General features: G+C 47.6%; 2 protein-coding genes across 2 annotated transcripts; both read left to right on the top strand.

Moving 5' to 3' along the window:
- Positions 1–4: 4 nt before the first annotated feature.
- Positions 5–2,955, top strand: LOC141375137 (uncharacterized). The gene is made up of 5 exons (XM_073907339.1): positions 5–731; positions 986–1,456; positions 1,540–1,637; positions 1,710–1,813; positions 2,595–2,955. The coding sequence occupies exons 1-5, from the start codon at positions 620–622 to the stop codon at positions 2,731–2,733; spliced, it is 924 nt and encodes a 307-aa protein (XP_073763440.1). The 5' UTR covers positions 5–619; the 3' UTR covers positions 2,734–2,955.
- A 1,119-nt stretch (positions 2,956–4,074) lies between these two features.
- Positions 4,075–15,247, top strand: LOC141375505 (uncharacterized). The gene is made up of 5 exons (XM_073909078.1): positions 4,075–4,242; positions 4,499–4,969; positions 5,053–5,150; positions 5,223–5,326; positions 14,887–15,247. Exons 1-5 carry the CDS (start codon positions 4,134–4,136, stop codon positions 15,023–15,025), a joined length of 921 nt encoding a protein of 306 aa, XP_073765179.1. The 5' UTR covers positions 4,075–4,133; the 3' UTR covers positions 15,026–15,247.
- Positions 15,248–15,453: the final 206 nt, after the last annotated feature.

Genomic DNA, 15,453 nt, shown 5'->3' with positions numbered 1-15,453 from the left:
GTTGATGAATGATGAAGAGGCAGAAAGCTGAATATAAAGCAGAGCTGCATCAGGAAATGAAAACTGCTCGAGTTCAAGCTCCTCCAGCCTTTAATTCTCTGAATGATCAACATGGAAAATATGCAGTTTATTCAGACATACATGATGCAGCAATGTTTTAGATCAGAAATCTCATCTTAACTGTAGTTAAAGTTTAAACTAAATAGAAGTGGTTTTACTACGAAGAAAAGGCCATGAGAAACTTCACGCGATGGTCACTTCCTCATTCATGCTGTCGCAGCCATTTTCAGCTCTTGAACTCAGAGTTTATTTCCAGGCCTGCTTCTGCACACTTTACTGTAGTTTTCAAATAACAATAAGGGACTTGTGACAGGGCCTGTTTAAGTGTCAAAGATTCTTCTTGTTGGCTTTTGAAGCTGATAATAAGTTGATTGTACAGTACACAAACATGAGCCTCACTTGAGTCTGCAGAATTGTTTGTGTTGTCGATGTTATTGGTTGATGGGTGTGAAATTAAACTTCCTTGTTCGAGTTAACAGTATTTAAGAACAGCATCTGCCATTTAAAACTACAACTACATTGACGGCATCTGTCATCCAAGAGCACGACATACTAGAAAATGATGGATTCAGAGGACATTTATGAAAATATTCAGTGTGGAGATTTTCAGGACTCGACTGGACCTCAAACACAAAATCACAACCAGGATGAAGAAAAAGATCGAGAACACGGTAAGTAGAAATGAACTGTGAACAGAAATGGTGTCTCGGATGAGGAAATGAGAAATTTAGAACTACACTAATGTTAAATATAATTAGTGTTGTATTTGCGTTGTCTTCACGCTATTGTTTGCATTTTCATATAGCAACTTTGCTAGCATATAAAAACTTTAGCTACAGAATCTAAGAAAGAATATTAAAAAGACTGAAACTGAGTTTCTAAGTGTTTTTCACTGATATCTGTGTGTTTTGTTTCTGTTTGTCAGGAAGATGCAGATGTGTGATGGTGTTGTTGGTGTTTGTGGGGTTCATCTGTGCTCTTCTGCTGCTCTTCATCACACTGCAGCACATCAGCATCACAGCAGAGAGAGAGCTGTTAAAGACTTACAAGAACACAGTTGAAGAGCTCAATCACACCATCAGCAGCTTACAGCACGACAACACTGATCTGGAGACTGACAAACACCAGCTGGAAGAAAAATACAACTCTCTGAGTCTGGGGAAACACCAGCTGGAGACCAAATACAACTCTCTGAGTCTGGAGAAACACCAGCTGGAGGACAAATACAACTCTCTGAGTCTGAAGAAACACCAGCTGGAGACCAGCGTCGATGATCTCAGTGCTCAGAAGAGCCAGTTACAGAACAACTCTAACTCTCTGAGTCAGAAGAAACTGGAGCTGGAGAACAGAGTCACGTCACTGAGTGATGAACTGAAGAAGGCTCGCTCTAAACAAGGTCAGTGCTGATCTGATTTTATAAGTTATTTTATCATTTGCATACAGTTTTGAAAGGTGTCTGAAAAGTATGTGTGTGTTCAGGTTGGTTTTTCACTGAGGAGAAGAGCTGGTCTGAGAGCAGGCAGTTCTGCAGGAATCGTGGAGCTGAACTGGTCATTATTAAGAGTGAAGTGAAGCAGGTGAGTTTGTTTATTGATCGTTTACTATTGAATGAGAGAAATCACACTTATTACTGTTTTTGTTTCACACAGAGGGTCATATCGTCATTAGTAAAGGAGGATGTGTGGATTGGTTTGTCTGACACAGAGACTGAAGGCACCATGAAGTGGGTGGATAACTCACCAATGAATCAAGGGTAAGTTGTAAAACTGCTGAGAATTTGTTTTGCAGCTTGTTTATGCTCAAATTAATCAGTTGACCACAATTAGGCTATGTACACACAACAATAATCTTTAATAAAAAAATGAATGACCATGTTTTTATGTATTACAACTGTTGTAACCATTTAAACATGGTAAAACTTTGGTTTTGCGTTAAAAAACCATGGTCAATTTGTGCTTTCCATTGTTGATGATGGTACTACAATTTACCAAAACTGATTATTCAAATGAAAGTAGGGCAGCACGATGGCGCAGTGGATAGCACAATCACCTCACAGCAAGAAAGTCACTAGTTCGAGCCCCGGCTGGGTCAGTTGGCATTTTTGTGTGGAGTTTGCATGTTTTCCCTGTGTTGGCATGGGTTTTCTCTGGGTGCTCCGGGTTCCCACACGGTCCAAACACATGCGCTATAGGCACCAACCCTGTTCCTGGAGAGCCACCTTCCTGCAGATTTCAGTTGCAACCCATATCAAACACACCTGAACCAATTAATTAGGACCTGAACACCACGTGATAATTACAGGCAGGTGTAGTAAAATGTAAAAATGAATAAAATGTTTCCAATTTATGACTCAAAATATTGTGTTAACAGGCCCTTAAAGACACTTGCTATGATTTCACCTCTCTCTTTTGCTTTCCTACTGTCACTTTTGTTCATTGTCATTGTGAAACTGGGTACGGTTGACTTATGAAATGCTTTTTAAGTAAAGTTTTGATTTTGACTTAAATTTTAATGTCTTGTCACATTTTATTTAGGTTTTGGGCTAGAGGTGAGCCGAATAACTACCTGAATCTGGACGAGGACTGTGTTGAAGTGAGAATTTCACAAGGCATCCCGAATAACTGGAATGACCTCCGATGCTCAGATAGAAGAAAAGGGATTTGTGAGAAATAAGCTTCATCCAGCCTTGTCAAGCTTTTATTTGTATTAATAGGATGTAAATCTGTTATTATTTGCCTTGTCTGTCTGAAGTGTTGAGGTCAGTAAACTACAGAAGTCTCACATGTCTCAGATTGTAGTAATTCAACCCTTATAACTGATGTTGAAATCCTGTGAAACTGCTTCTGATTTGAACTGCTTTCTGTTTTAATAAATTGGTGGATTAAAGTATTTTTGAATAACATTTCATTCACGTATTTCTGTTTCACTGCAGTATATATAAACACACTCTTTAAAAAGGCCTGACTATTGTCAAAACATTTTTTTATTAATACACAAGCTTTTAAAACAAGTAACATTCGTTTCTACATGCCATTTAGGGACATTTTGAGTTGAAATAGCATTATAAAAAATATTTTTTGCAGTCAGCATGTCTGTACAGAAAAAGTACACACCAGCAGAGGCATCAGGAAATGAAAACTGCTCGAGTTCAAGCTCCTCCAGCCTTTAATTCTCTGATAATGATCAATATAGGCAACATAGTGGCACAGTAGGCAGTGCTGTCACCTCACAGCAAGAAGGTTGCTGGTTCGAACCTCACCTGAGTCAGTTGGCATTTCTGTGTGGAGTTTACATGTTCTCACCGTGTTGGTGTGGCTTTCCTCTGGGTGCTCCAGTTTCCCCCACAAGTCCAAATACATATGGTACAGGTGAATTGGGTAAGCTAAATTGTCCATAGTGTATGTGTGTGAATGAGAGTGTATGGATGTTTCCCAGTGATGGGTTGCAGATGAAATGCATCCGCTGTGTAAAACATATGCTGGATAAGTTGGCGGTTTATTCCGCAGTGGTGACCCCTGATTAATAAAGGGACCATGCAAAAAATAAAATGAATGAATGATCAACATGGAAAATGCAGTTTATTCAGACATACATGATGCAGAAATGTTTTAGATCAGATATCTCATCTTAACTGTAGTTAAAGTTTAAACTAAATAGAAGTGGTTTTACTACGAAGAAAAGGCCATGAGAAACTTCACGCGATGGTCACTTCCTCATTCATGCAGTAGCAGCCATTTTCAGCTCTGGAACACAGAGTTTATTTCCAGGCCTGCTTCTGCACACTTTACTGTAGTTTTCAAACAACAATAAGGGACTTGTGACAGGGCCTGTTTAAGTGTCAAAGATTCTTCTTGTTGGCTTTTGAAGCTGATAATAAGTTGACTGAACAGTACACAAACATGAGCCTCACATGAGTCTGCAGAATTGTTTGTGTTGTCGATGTTATTGGTTGATGGGTGTGAAATTAAACTTCCTTGTTCGAGTTAACAGTATTTAAGAACAGCATCTGCCATTTAAAACCACAACTGCATTGACGGCATCTGTCATCCAAGACCACGACATACTAGAAAACGATGGATTCAGAGGACATTTATGAAAATATTCAGTGTGGAGATTTTCAGGACTCGACTGGACCTCAAACACACAATCACAACCAGGATGAAGAAAAAGATCGAGAACACGGTAAGTAGAAATGAACTGTGAACAGAAATGGTGTCTCGGATGAGGAAATGAGAAATTTAGAACTACACTAATGTTAAATGTACTATTAGTGTTGTATTTGCGTTGTCTTCACGCTATTGTTTGCATTTTCATATAGCAACTTTGCTAGCATATAAAAACTTTAGCTACAGAATCTAAGAAAGAATATTAAAAGACTGAAACTGAGTTTCTAAGAGTTTTTCACTGATATCTGTGTGTTTCTGTGTTTGTTTGTCAGGAAGATGCAGATGTGTGATGGTGTTGTTGGTGTTTGTGGGGTTCATCTGTGCTCTTCTGCTGCTCTTCATCACACTGCAGCACATCAGCATCACAGCAGAGAGAGACCTGTTAAAGACTTACAAGAACACAGTTGAAGAGCTCAATCACACCATCAGCAGCTTACAGCACGACAACACTGATCTGAAGACTGACAAACACCAGCTGGAGGACGAATACAACTCTCTGAGTCTGGGGAAACACCAGCTGGAGACCAAATACAACTCTCTGAGTCTGGAGAAACACCAGCTGGAGGACAAATACAACTCTCTGAGTCTGAAGAAACACCAGCTGGAGACCAGCGTCGATGAACTCAGTGCTCAGAAGAGCCAGTTACAGAACAACTCTAACTCTCTGAGTCAGAAGAAACTGGAGCTGGAGAACAGAGTCACGTCACTGAGTGATGAACTGAAGAAGGCTCGCTCTAAACAAGGTCAGTGCTAATCTGATTTTATAAGTTATTTTATCATTTGCATACAGTTTTGAAAGGTGTCTGAAAAGTATGTGTGTGTTCAGGTTGGTTTTTCACTGAGGAGAAGAGCTGGTCTGAGAGCAGGCAGTTCTGCAGGAATCGTGGAGCTGAACTGGTCATTATTAAGAGTGAAGTGAAGCAGGTGAGTTTGTTTATTGATCGTTTACTATTGAATGAGAGAAATCACACTTATTACTGTTTTTGTTTCACACAGAGGGTCATATCGTCATTAGTAAAGGAGGATGTGTGGATTGGTTTGTCTGACACAGAGACTGAAGGCACCATGAAGTGGGTGGATAACTCACCAATGAATCAAGGGTAAGTTGTAAAACTGCTGAGAATTTGTTTTGCAGCTTGTTTATGCTCAAATTAATCAGTTGACCACAATTAGGCTATGTACACACAACAATAATCTTTAATAAAAAAATGAATGACCATGTTTTTATGTATTACAACTGTTGTAACCATTTAAACATGGTAAAACTTTGGTTTTGCGTTAAAAAACCATGGTCAATTTGTGCTTTCCATTGTTGATGATGGTACTACAATTTACCAAAACTGATTATTCAAATGAAAGCAGGGCAGCACGATGGCGCAGTGGATAGCACAATCACCTCACAGCAAGAAAGTCACTAGCTCGAGCCCCGGCTGGGTCAGTTGGCATTTTTGTGTGGAGTTTGCATGTTTTCCCTGTGTTGGCATGGGTTTTCTCTGGGTGCTCCGGTTTCCCCCACGGTCACATGCGCTATAGGGGAATTGAGCAAGCCTGTAATTGGCCGTAGTGTATGTGAGTGTGAATGCAAGAGTGTATGGGTGTTTACTAGTGTTGGGTTGCAGCTGGAAGAGCATCTGCTGCGTAAAAAAAGTGCTGGATAAGTTGGCAGTTCATCCTGCTGTGGTGACCCCAGATTAATAAAGGGACTAAGCTGAGAAGAAAATGAATGGATGAATACAAATGGAAGTCAATATGGCAAGAAATGCATTTTGAAAAGTTTCATGTATACACATTCATTTTCTTCCGCTTAACCCCGGGCCGGGCCACGGCAGTCTCAGAAAAACCCCAGACTTAACTCTCCCGGACACTCCTGCAGCTTCTCCAGGGGGATCCCGAGGCATTCCCAGGCAAGCCGAGAGACATACAGTAGTCATTCCAGAATGTCTTGTGTCTTTCCTTTGGCCTCCTCCTGTTAGGGCAAGCCTGGAACACCTCTCTAGGCAAGTGTCCAGGAGGCATCCGAAACAGATGCTCATGCCCCTCAGCTGCTTGTCTTGATGTGGAGTACCAGCGGCTCTACTTCAAGCACCTCTCAGGTGACAGAGCTCATCACCCTATAACAAAAACTCATTTCAGCCACTTGTGTCCGAGATCTTGTCCTTTCAGTTATGATACAAAATTCATGACCATAGGTGACAGTATGAAGGTAGATTGGCCTGTAAATCGAGAGCTTTGCCTTTCGGCTCAGCTCCTTCTTTACCACAACAGACCAGTACATGGACGCCATTACTGCTGCCACTGCACCAATCCGCCTGCCAATCTCATCCTCCATCCTTTCCTCACTCGTGAACAAAACCCCAAGATACTTGAACTCCTCCACCTGAAGTAAGGACTTTTCTCCAACATGGAGATGGCAAGCCACATTTTTCCAGTGGAGCACCATGGCCTCGGACTCGAAGGTGCTGATTCTCATCTTTGCTGTGAAACTTGGCAGCAAATTACCCCAGTGCATGCTGAAGGTCCATGTCTAATGAAGCCAACAGCACAACATCATCTGCAAATAGCAAAGAGGAAATCCTGTGGTTTCCGAAGTCAAACATGCACTGGGAACAAGTCTGTCTTATTGCTGGCAATGCAAACCAAACATCTGCTCTGTTTATGCAGGGACCAATCAGTCCTGGACAGAGCACCTCTGACCACATACTCCCAGAGCCCCATACAGAGGATTGTGAGAGACATGGTCGAATGTCTTCTCCAAGTCCACAAAACACATGTGAACAGGTTGGGCATACTCCCCTAAACCTTAAAACACTGTGGTGAGGGTATAGAGCTGGTCCAGTGTTCTACGGTCTGGACAAAATCCGGATTGTCCCTCCTGGCTCTGAGGTTCAACCACTGGCCGGATCCTCCTCTCCAGTACCCTGCCATAGACTTTTCCAGGGAGGGTGATCTCCTATAGTTGGAGCACACCCTTCGTTCCCCCTTCTTAAAAATGGGAATCACTGCCCCAGTTGCCCAGTTCAGAGGTACTGTCCCCAACCTCCATGCAATATTGTAGAGACATGTCGGCCAAGACAGACCCACATTACCCATTGATTTTGTGGGACATAATGTTTTTAAATGATCCGCATTAACACATGCTGTATTACATTTGCCAGGCCAGTATTTGACGCCATTACCTTGTTATTAAACAATATCTGTAGGGAACTGATGACTTGTCACAGGCAGATCAGAGCTAGTGTGTATTTAGAATTTGTCATGTGTATATGATTCGTCTCCACTGTTGGTTGTAATATTGGTGAAGTTAATCCACAACTGTGCTGAGGAAGAGTTAGCAAACTCTTACAGCAACAACACTAGCAGGTACTTCAGCATTGTTGTGCATGTTTTTACTGCTTGCCTTTCAAGAGTTCACACTTAGCTGATGATAATGAAGCTTGTTTGGTATGCTGTCCCAGGAGAGAGCCCTGAGCTTATGAATTTTAGAGCCAAGGGCTCCCTCCTGTTTGCAGGGCGAGAGGGGTGTTTGAGCTTAGGTAAATCTCTATGAACTCCCCCTGTCTTATTTCTGGCTAATGACGGATATAGGATAGCTGAGGAGAGTTGTACTTGCTAAGAGCTTAGCTTTGATATCAATGTGGTACGTTCAATTGACTTAGGATGCGTGTTTTTTGGACTGTGGGAGGAAAGCGGAGAACCAGGGGAAAACTCACACGAGCACGGGGAGAACAAGCTAACTCTGCACAGAAATGCCAACTGGTTTAGAAGGGACTTTAACTAGAGACATTCTTGCTGTGAGGCAACAGTGCGAATCACTGGGCTGCCGTGTTGCCCGTCTGGAAAGGAAAGGGAGTAGGGCTGGGTAGGAGGGGATTCTTCAAGACAAAAATATTGAGATTAGAAAAACCTCTGGTTATTTATAGTGAGTTATTAATCATCTGTTTGGATAATCAACTGTGAGCTGATGTAGGACCAGCTGAGTACAGTCATGAGCACGCAATCCTCTCGAAATTAGTTTATAAATAAACTGCACTTAAAATCAACACATACTGGGCATGTTTACTACACATGACCTCACCCTTTTCAAAGAGTGCTATATTGGGTGTTTACACAAAACATAATAATGACTATTTTACAGAACTTCAACTTTAAAACTAGTTTTTAATCCCTCAAATGCTGTAATTGTGTAAACCAGGGCTGGCTAACCCTGTTCCTGGAGAACCACCTACCTGCAGATTTCAGTTGCTCCCCATATCAAACACACCTGAACCAATTAATTAGGACCTGAACTTCACATCATAATTACAGACAGGTGTGTTTGATATGGGTTGCAACTGAAATCTGCAGGAAGGTGGCTCTCCAGGAACAGGGTTAGCCAGCCCTGGTGTAAACGGACAAGTAAAAATGCATAAAATGTTTCCAATTTTTGACTCAAAATATTGTGTTAACAGGCCCTTAAAGACACTTGCTATGATTTCACCTCTCTCTTTTGCTTTCCTACTGTCACTTTTGTTTATTGTCATTGTGAAACGTTCGAGGTTACTAAAGTAACCCTTCGTTCCCCGAGGAGGGGAACGGAAGCACTATAAGTGGATTTGATTGTAAAATCCACGCATTGGGAGGTTCGGTTCAGAAGCTACTCGTCTGAAAGAGTATTGAACGGGCCAATTAAGAATGAATTGGCAGCGCAAGCCTGCGCAGGTGAGCGGCATAAGCAATCAACTGAGTATATAAGCTCACCTGGCGCAGCAGACGCTATCCTTTTTAAGCTGAAGAGACTTTCAACAGCTAAGGGACAGTCATTATGGCGACGGAGTATAGTGCTTCCGTTCCCCTCCTCGGGGAACGAAGGGTTACTTTAGTAACCTCGAACGTTCCCCTTCGGGGGGAACTTCAGCACTATAAGTGGATTTGATTGTAAAATCCACGCATTGGGAGCCCATTGAAAGCGCCATAATGACTGCACCTTACCAACACCCCCGATGAGGAGATAGTCAAGCAAGCGTGACGCACCCACATCATGGGGGGCGCGGTCCTCCAACGTGTCCCTGGCCCTAATTTATCCTACTTCAACAGAAGTTTTACGGATTTATATATATTTTTTGGGAAGTCGTGAGCATCTAGATAATTCTAGGAAAATACGACAGTACGTTGGGAAGCGTGCAATCCCGATAGGGAGGACGCTGCGGAGGCCATCCGTTACCCAAGGGGGGATAGATGGCAGAATTTACATATGGACTAGCCCTAAAAAGGGGGAGTACGCATAGCAAAAGAGTGGTTAGCGGGGAGGGAAGACACGGGTCCGCCCAGGGGGGGGGGGACTTAACCGTGGCTGAATAAGCATATGGGATCGCCTAGTGGGGACCACGCATAGCAGGCACCTTTACCCAAAACGCGGGCTGACCAGCGGGCAGACCTACAACGTAGTGGGCCAGCAAGTGACTCCTCCGCTGAGTCAGTGCTGGGGGCCACGGAGGAATCTGCAGGGCTCACCTGACGGGGAACTTTACTGACAGATAAAAAGGCGCACGTATCTCCGTGTTAGGGAAAATGGCGCAGCAAGCGTGTTTCAACACCCTACCGAATTGTTTCCTCAATCACCAAGGGTTACCTAATACCCTTGAGGAAACCGGCTCCACTCGCAGATTGTAAAACCTTGCAAATGTGTTGGGTGTCACCCAGCCCGCAGCTCTACAGATGTCTGTTAGAGGGGCGCCGCGTGCGCGCGCTCGAGAGGATGCGAAGCTCCGAGTGGAGTGCGCACGCGCTCTCGGGGGACGCGGCTCATCTCGGCTCTGATAGTGAAAGAAAGGCATCCACAATCTAGTGGGAACTTATTTCGGTACGGCACTTCCCTGCTGCCGACCGCTATAACAGACGAAGAGCTGCTCAGATGATCTAAACTCTGAGTGCGGTCCGGATAATACGCAAAACGCGAACTGGACAATAAATAAGGGCTGGGTCTGCCTCCTCCGAGGGCAGCGCTTGCAGGCTCACTACCTCGTATTAAAACGGAGTGGTAGGAACCTTGGGCACATATCGCGGGCGGGGTCTCATACGTGAGAGAAGCCAGCCCAATTACAGGCACGAGTCACTGACCGAAAAATGCCTCCGGGTCCCCGACCCTCTAATCGATATCAACGCGACCAGCAGAGCTGTCTTCAGGGACAGAAAATACTGAGTCGAGGATCGAAGGGATCTGACGCGGCTTGTGTAGCGAGGGCGAGATCCTAAGAGGGCATGAGAGGGGGCGGGGTGGATTAATTCGCTTAACGCCCCTGAGGAACCGGATGATGAGGTTATGCGTTCCCACGGTGCTGCCAGCCACCGCGTTATGAGAGCGGAGATGGCAGCCACGTAACCTTGAGTGTGGAGGGCGACAGCCTGCTCTCCAACTTCTCTCGGCGTAAAGAAAGCACAACGCTGATCTGGCAAATTACGGGGGTCTTCTCAGCGAGAGACACACCATTCAGTGAATAGACTTCACGTCAGGGCATAGGCGCGCTCGGGGAGGGGGCTCTAGCCCGAGTGACGGTATTAGCCACCGCAATCGGAGGTTACCTAAGTCTTCCTCGCGTCTAAAATCTCTTCAAAGATCGGCGAGGGTGCCAGGTGGTGCCCTGTCCCTGAGAGAGTAGGTGCTCTCTCGAAGGGACTGCCAGGGGAGGGCTATCGCGAGGGAGAGCTCTGACATCCAGGTCCGGTTGAGCCAGAGGGGCGCAACCAGCAACCTGTTCCTCGTCCTCCCTGACCATGCACAGTAACTGCGCGAGCAGGCTCACTGGGGGAAACGCGTATTGCGCGTGCCCCGAGGCCAGCTGTAAGCCAGTGCATCCGTGCCGAGAGCACTCGGTCAGGGAAAGAACAACTGGCAATGAGCGATCTCGGGGGAAGCAACAGATCGATCTGGGCTTCCCCGAATCGCGCCCATATCAGCTGAACAGACTCGGGGTGGAGTCTCCATTCTCCAGGACGCAAGGCTGCCGTGAGAGCGCATCGGCTGCACGGTTGAGCTTGCCTGAATATGAATGGCGTGCAGCGATTTCAGCCGCGGATGACTCCAGAGGAGCAGACGGCGGGCGAGCTGAGACATGCGGCGAGAGCGCATACCCCCTATACGGCTGATATACGCCACCGCCGCCGTACTGTCCGTCCTGACCAGCACGTGTTGCCGCTCCAACACCGGAAAAAAACGGTGGAGAGCGGGGAACACTGCCAACAGCTCCAGGCGATATGCCAATGCAACTGGGTACCTTTCCACAGGTCCGCAGCCGCATGCCCGCAACGCACAGCCCCCCAGCCCGTGTTGGAAGCGTCTGCTGAAACGACAACAAGACTGGACGCCTGTTCTAGAGACACCCAGGCCTGTAGGAACGAGGGGTCGCTCCAAGGGCTGAGGGCGCGGCGACACAGCGCAGTAACAGAGACTCGGTGTGCGCGCGCGTGCCATGCGCGTCTGGGGACTCGATCGTGAAGCCAGTGCTGAAGTGGTCTCATATAGAATAATCCGAGCGGCATGAAGCGGCTGCGGATGCCATATGCCCCAGGAGCCTCTGAAATTGTTTCAGTGGGACCACTATTTTACTGTCGAGCTCTCTCAGACAGTACAGCATCAGCTGAGCGCGCTCTCCGGAGAGGCGCGCTGCCATGGTGACCGAGTCCAGCTCCAGCCCGAGAGAAGAGATCCTCTGCACGGGGGCGAGTTTACTCTTTTCTCGGTTGACCTGAAACCCCCACAGGTGGAAGTGCCAGAGCACTTTGTCTCTGTGCATAATCAACTCTGTGCATAATCAAAAGAGAGGGCAATTCAGCCAGTCGTAAAGAAATTGAGTATGCAGATGCCCGCGAGCCGAAGGGGCGCTGAGGCACCCTCCGCGGGCTTGGTGAGGACCCGCGGAGACAGAGAGAGCCCGAAGGGGAGGGCTTTGTATTGCCAAGCTCGACCTTCAAACGCAAACCGCAGAAACTGTCGGTGGCGAGGAAGAGTGGAGACATGGAAATACGCGTCCATCAGGTCTAATGCTGCAGACCAACCCAGAGGACGAACGCACCGGAGGATGCGCTTCTGCGTGAGCATTCTGAACGGCAGCTTGTGCAGGCAGCGGTTCAAAACGCGCAGATCTAGGATTGGCCGTGACCCACCGCTCTTTTTGGGCACGATGAAGCGTGGGCTGTAAAACCCGCTCTCCATCTCGGCTGGAGGGAGCGGCTCGATTGCATCCTTCGCCAGGAGGACAGCAATCTCCTCTCACAAGACAGGGGCGGACAGGGGGCTGACCCTGGTGAATACACACCCGTGACTTGGGGGGCCGTTTCGCGAACTGAATCGCATAGCCGAGTCTGATTGTGCGTATGAGCCACCGCGAAGAGCTGGCCCGCGCTAACCAGGCAGGCAGAGCTCTCGCTAATGGACTCATCGCTACAATCGCTGACGTACCAGCAGTGGGGCAGCGCGGAGTGGGTGTGCTGATCCGGGAAGCTCGCGGGTCCCACGGAAAAGCTGGAGGTGAGATATTTGCTCTCACTCCAAACCCGAGCTCCGGAGGGGAGGCTCGAGGGGTGGGAGAAAGGAGACCGTCCTCCCAGCGCTCGTGAGCCACTGGCGAAACGCACCGAATCTGCAAGCTAGAAAGCATAGCGTCCCAGACTGGCAGATTTCGGGCTGTCACATCTGGGGAAGTGAAAAGTGCCCTTTCATAATGTTTTCATGGCAGTAAAAAGTGCCGTTGGAAATGGGGCCCCGCCCTCCAGCGGGGAAAGAGCAAGTTCCCTCTTCTCCAGATGGCCTGTCCCAGGGGCTCTTCGCGGTCCGTTGCCGGACTTAGCGGCGTTCTGGGCAGGGGGGCTGCCTGCTTCCGAGGTGCCCGACGCGCTCGCTTCGCCTTAGGCGTGTGCGGGGGCGGAGCAGCTCTCGTAGGCGGGCGCCTTCGGCGAGGAGCAGGTATGAATGGCACGGCGGGCGGAGCGGGCTACGGACCGCCGATAAGACATCACCCACCAACTGCTCTCTCACCGCCTTGAATTCCTGGGTGAATTCACAGACAGTGTCGCCGAACCTGGCTGGGGATATGGGGAAGTCAAGAAAGCGGACTTTGTCGACTTTGCGCATATCAGCCAGGGGTGGCGCTCCTGGACCACTAATGTGGACATCGTCCTCCCCAACGCACACGCAGCGGACTCAGTAGTCCGAAGAGCTAAGTCGGCGGCGGTGCGAAGCTCGTAAGCCTGGGTTGGACCCACCCTCGTGCAGCTCGGCCAGCGCCTGCGCTTGGTAGCGCTGGTAGGTGGCTATCGCATGCAAGGCGGAAGCAGCCTGGCCCGCAGCTATGTAAGCTCTAGCTCCGAGGGAGGTAGATAACTTACAGGCTTTGGATGGGAGACGAGGCGGACCCCGCCAAGAAGAGGCGCCGCACGGATTTACCGCCATCGCGCACTCAACCTGAGGAATCGCCACATACCCCCTGGCTGTTTCACCGTCAAGAGTGGTTAGGGTGGAGGAACACGCAGCACGAGCAGAAAAAAGTGCTTTACAAGACCGCGTGAGCCTACTGTGCACCTCCGGGAAGAAGGGAACGCCCCTCTAGTCGGTCCGGCCGCGGAGCTGGGGGATAAACCATCTCCAACCCACGGCCGAAGCAGCCCGGGAAAGCACGGCTAACATGTCCGTTTCAGGATCCGTAGTGACAGCGCTCACCAGCCCGAAGGGGGCGAGCGGGTCTGGATCATCATCGGACAATGAAAGCCCACCCTCCGATGCCGCGGTGGACATCTGGTCTCCGGTGTCATCGGGCGTAAGGGCTACCATCTGTTAGACGGATCGCTTCCTCCGCCCGAAGCTTGGATGGAGCGCTTAGAGGAGCGGGAGGTCCGCGGGCCCGTGGGCGACGGATTATCTCTCGCTGAAACCCTCAGATCTGCCCGAGTGCCCGCTGCAGAGCAGGGGACAACTGGGGTGGTTCGCCTTTTTGCAAAGGCTAACCGCGATCTTGCGCAACAGTCATGGCATCGCGATGACGACATGAACTGCCCGCGAGCAGCGCATTAACATGCTGGACCCCCAGACATGTAACACAGTGCCCGCGCCCATCATCCGAGGACAGGAAACCACCGCATCCAGAAACGCACAGTCGGAGCGCCGTCCTGATAAGGACGTGCTGCACGACTGTGTTGCTCTTTCTGTGAAGTTTGCAACTTTATACGCACCGCTCTGGAGGACCGGACCCAAAGAACGCCAGGCAAGGGAGAAACCCAGCTCGACCGTCTGCCACTGCGTGTACACACTCTGGACCGGGAGAATGCTCTCGTTCGCTCAGAATCGCTGGTCACAGCAGGAGGAACCCTCATCGACTCGATCAGAAAGTCTCTGAAGCGAAAAGGAAAGCGTCTGCTGCGCCAGGTGAGCTTATATACTCAGTTGATTGCTTATGCCGCTCACCTGCGCAGGCTTGCGCTGCCAATTCATTCTTAATTGGCCCGTTCAATACTCTTTCAGACGAGTAGCTTCTGAACCGAACCTCCCAATGCGTGGATTTTACAATCAAATCCACTTATAGTGCTGAAGTTCCCCCCGAAGGGGAACTGGGTACGGTTGACTTATGAATTGCTTTTTAAGTAAAGTTTTGATTTTGACTTAAATTTTAATGACTTGTCACATTTTATTTAGGTTTTGGGCTAGAGGTGAGCCGAATAACTACCGGAGTCAGGACGAGGACTGTGTTGAAGTGAGAATTTCACAAGGCATCCCGAATAACTGGAATGACCTCCGATGCTCAGATAGAAGAAAAGGGATTTGTGAGAAATAAGCTTCATCCAGCCTTGTCAAGCTTTTATTTGCATTAATAGGATGTAAATCTGATATTATTTGCCTTGTCTGTCTGAAGTGTTGAGGTCAGTAAACTACAGAAGTCTCACATGTCTCAGATTGTAGTAATTCAACCCTTATAACTGATGTTGAAATCCTGTCAAACTGCTTTTGATTTGAACTGCTTTCTGTTTTAATAAATTGGTGAATTAAAGTATTTTTGAATAACATTTCATTCACGCATTTCTGTTTCACTGCAGTATATATAAACCAACACAATCTCACGGCAATTCGTAACTTTTTCATTTAGTGGCTAATTCGTATGAATTCGTACGATCTAATTTGTACAATTTAGTACGATTTGCTTATCCCCCAATGACGGTTGGGGTTAGAGGTGGGGTCAGGTGCCATGCCTCTTTTTTAAAATCG

The sequence above is a fragment of the Danio rerio genome, chromosome 1 (genome assembly GCF_049306965.1).
Source record: "Danio rerio strain Tuebingen ecotype United States chromosome 1, GRCz12tu, whole genome shotgun sequence".
NCBI lineage: Eukaryota > Metazoa > Chordata > Actinopteri > Cypriniformes > Danionidae > Danio > Danio rerio.
This window is presented reverse-complemented; position numbering and strand designations above follow the sequence as displayed.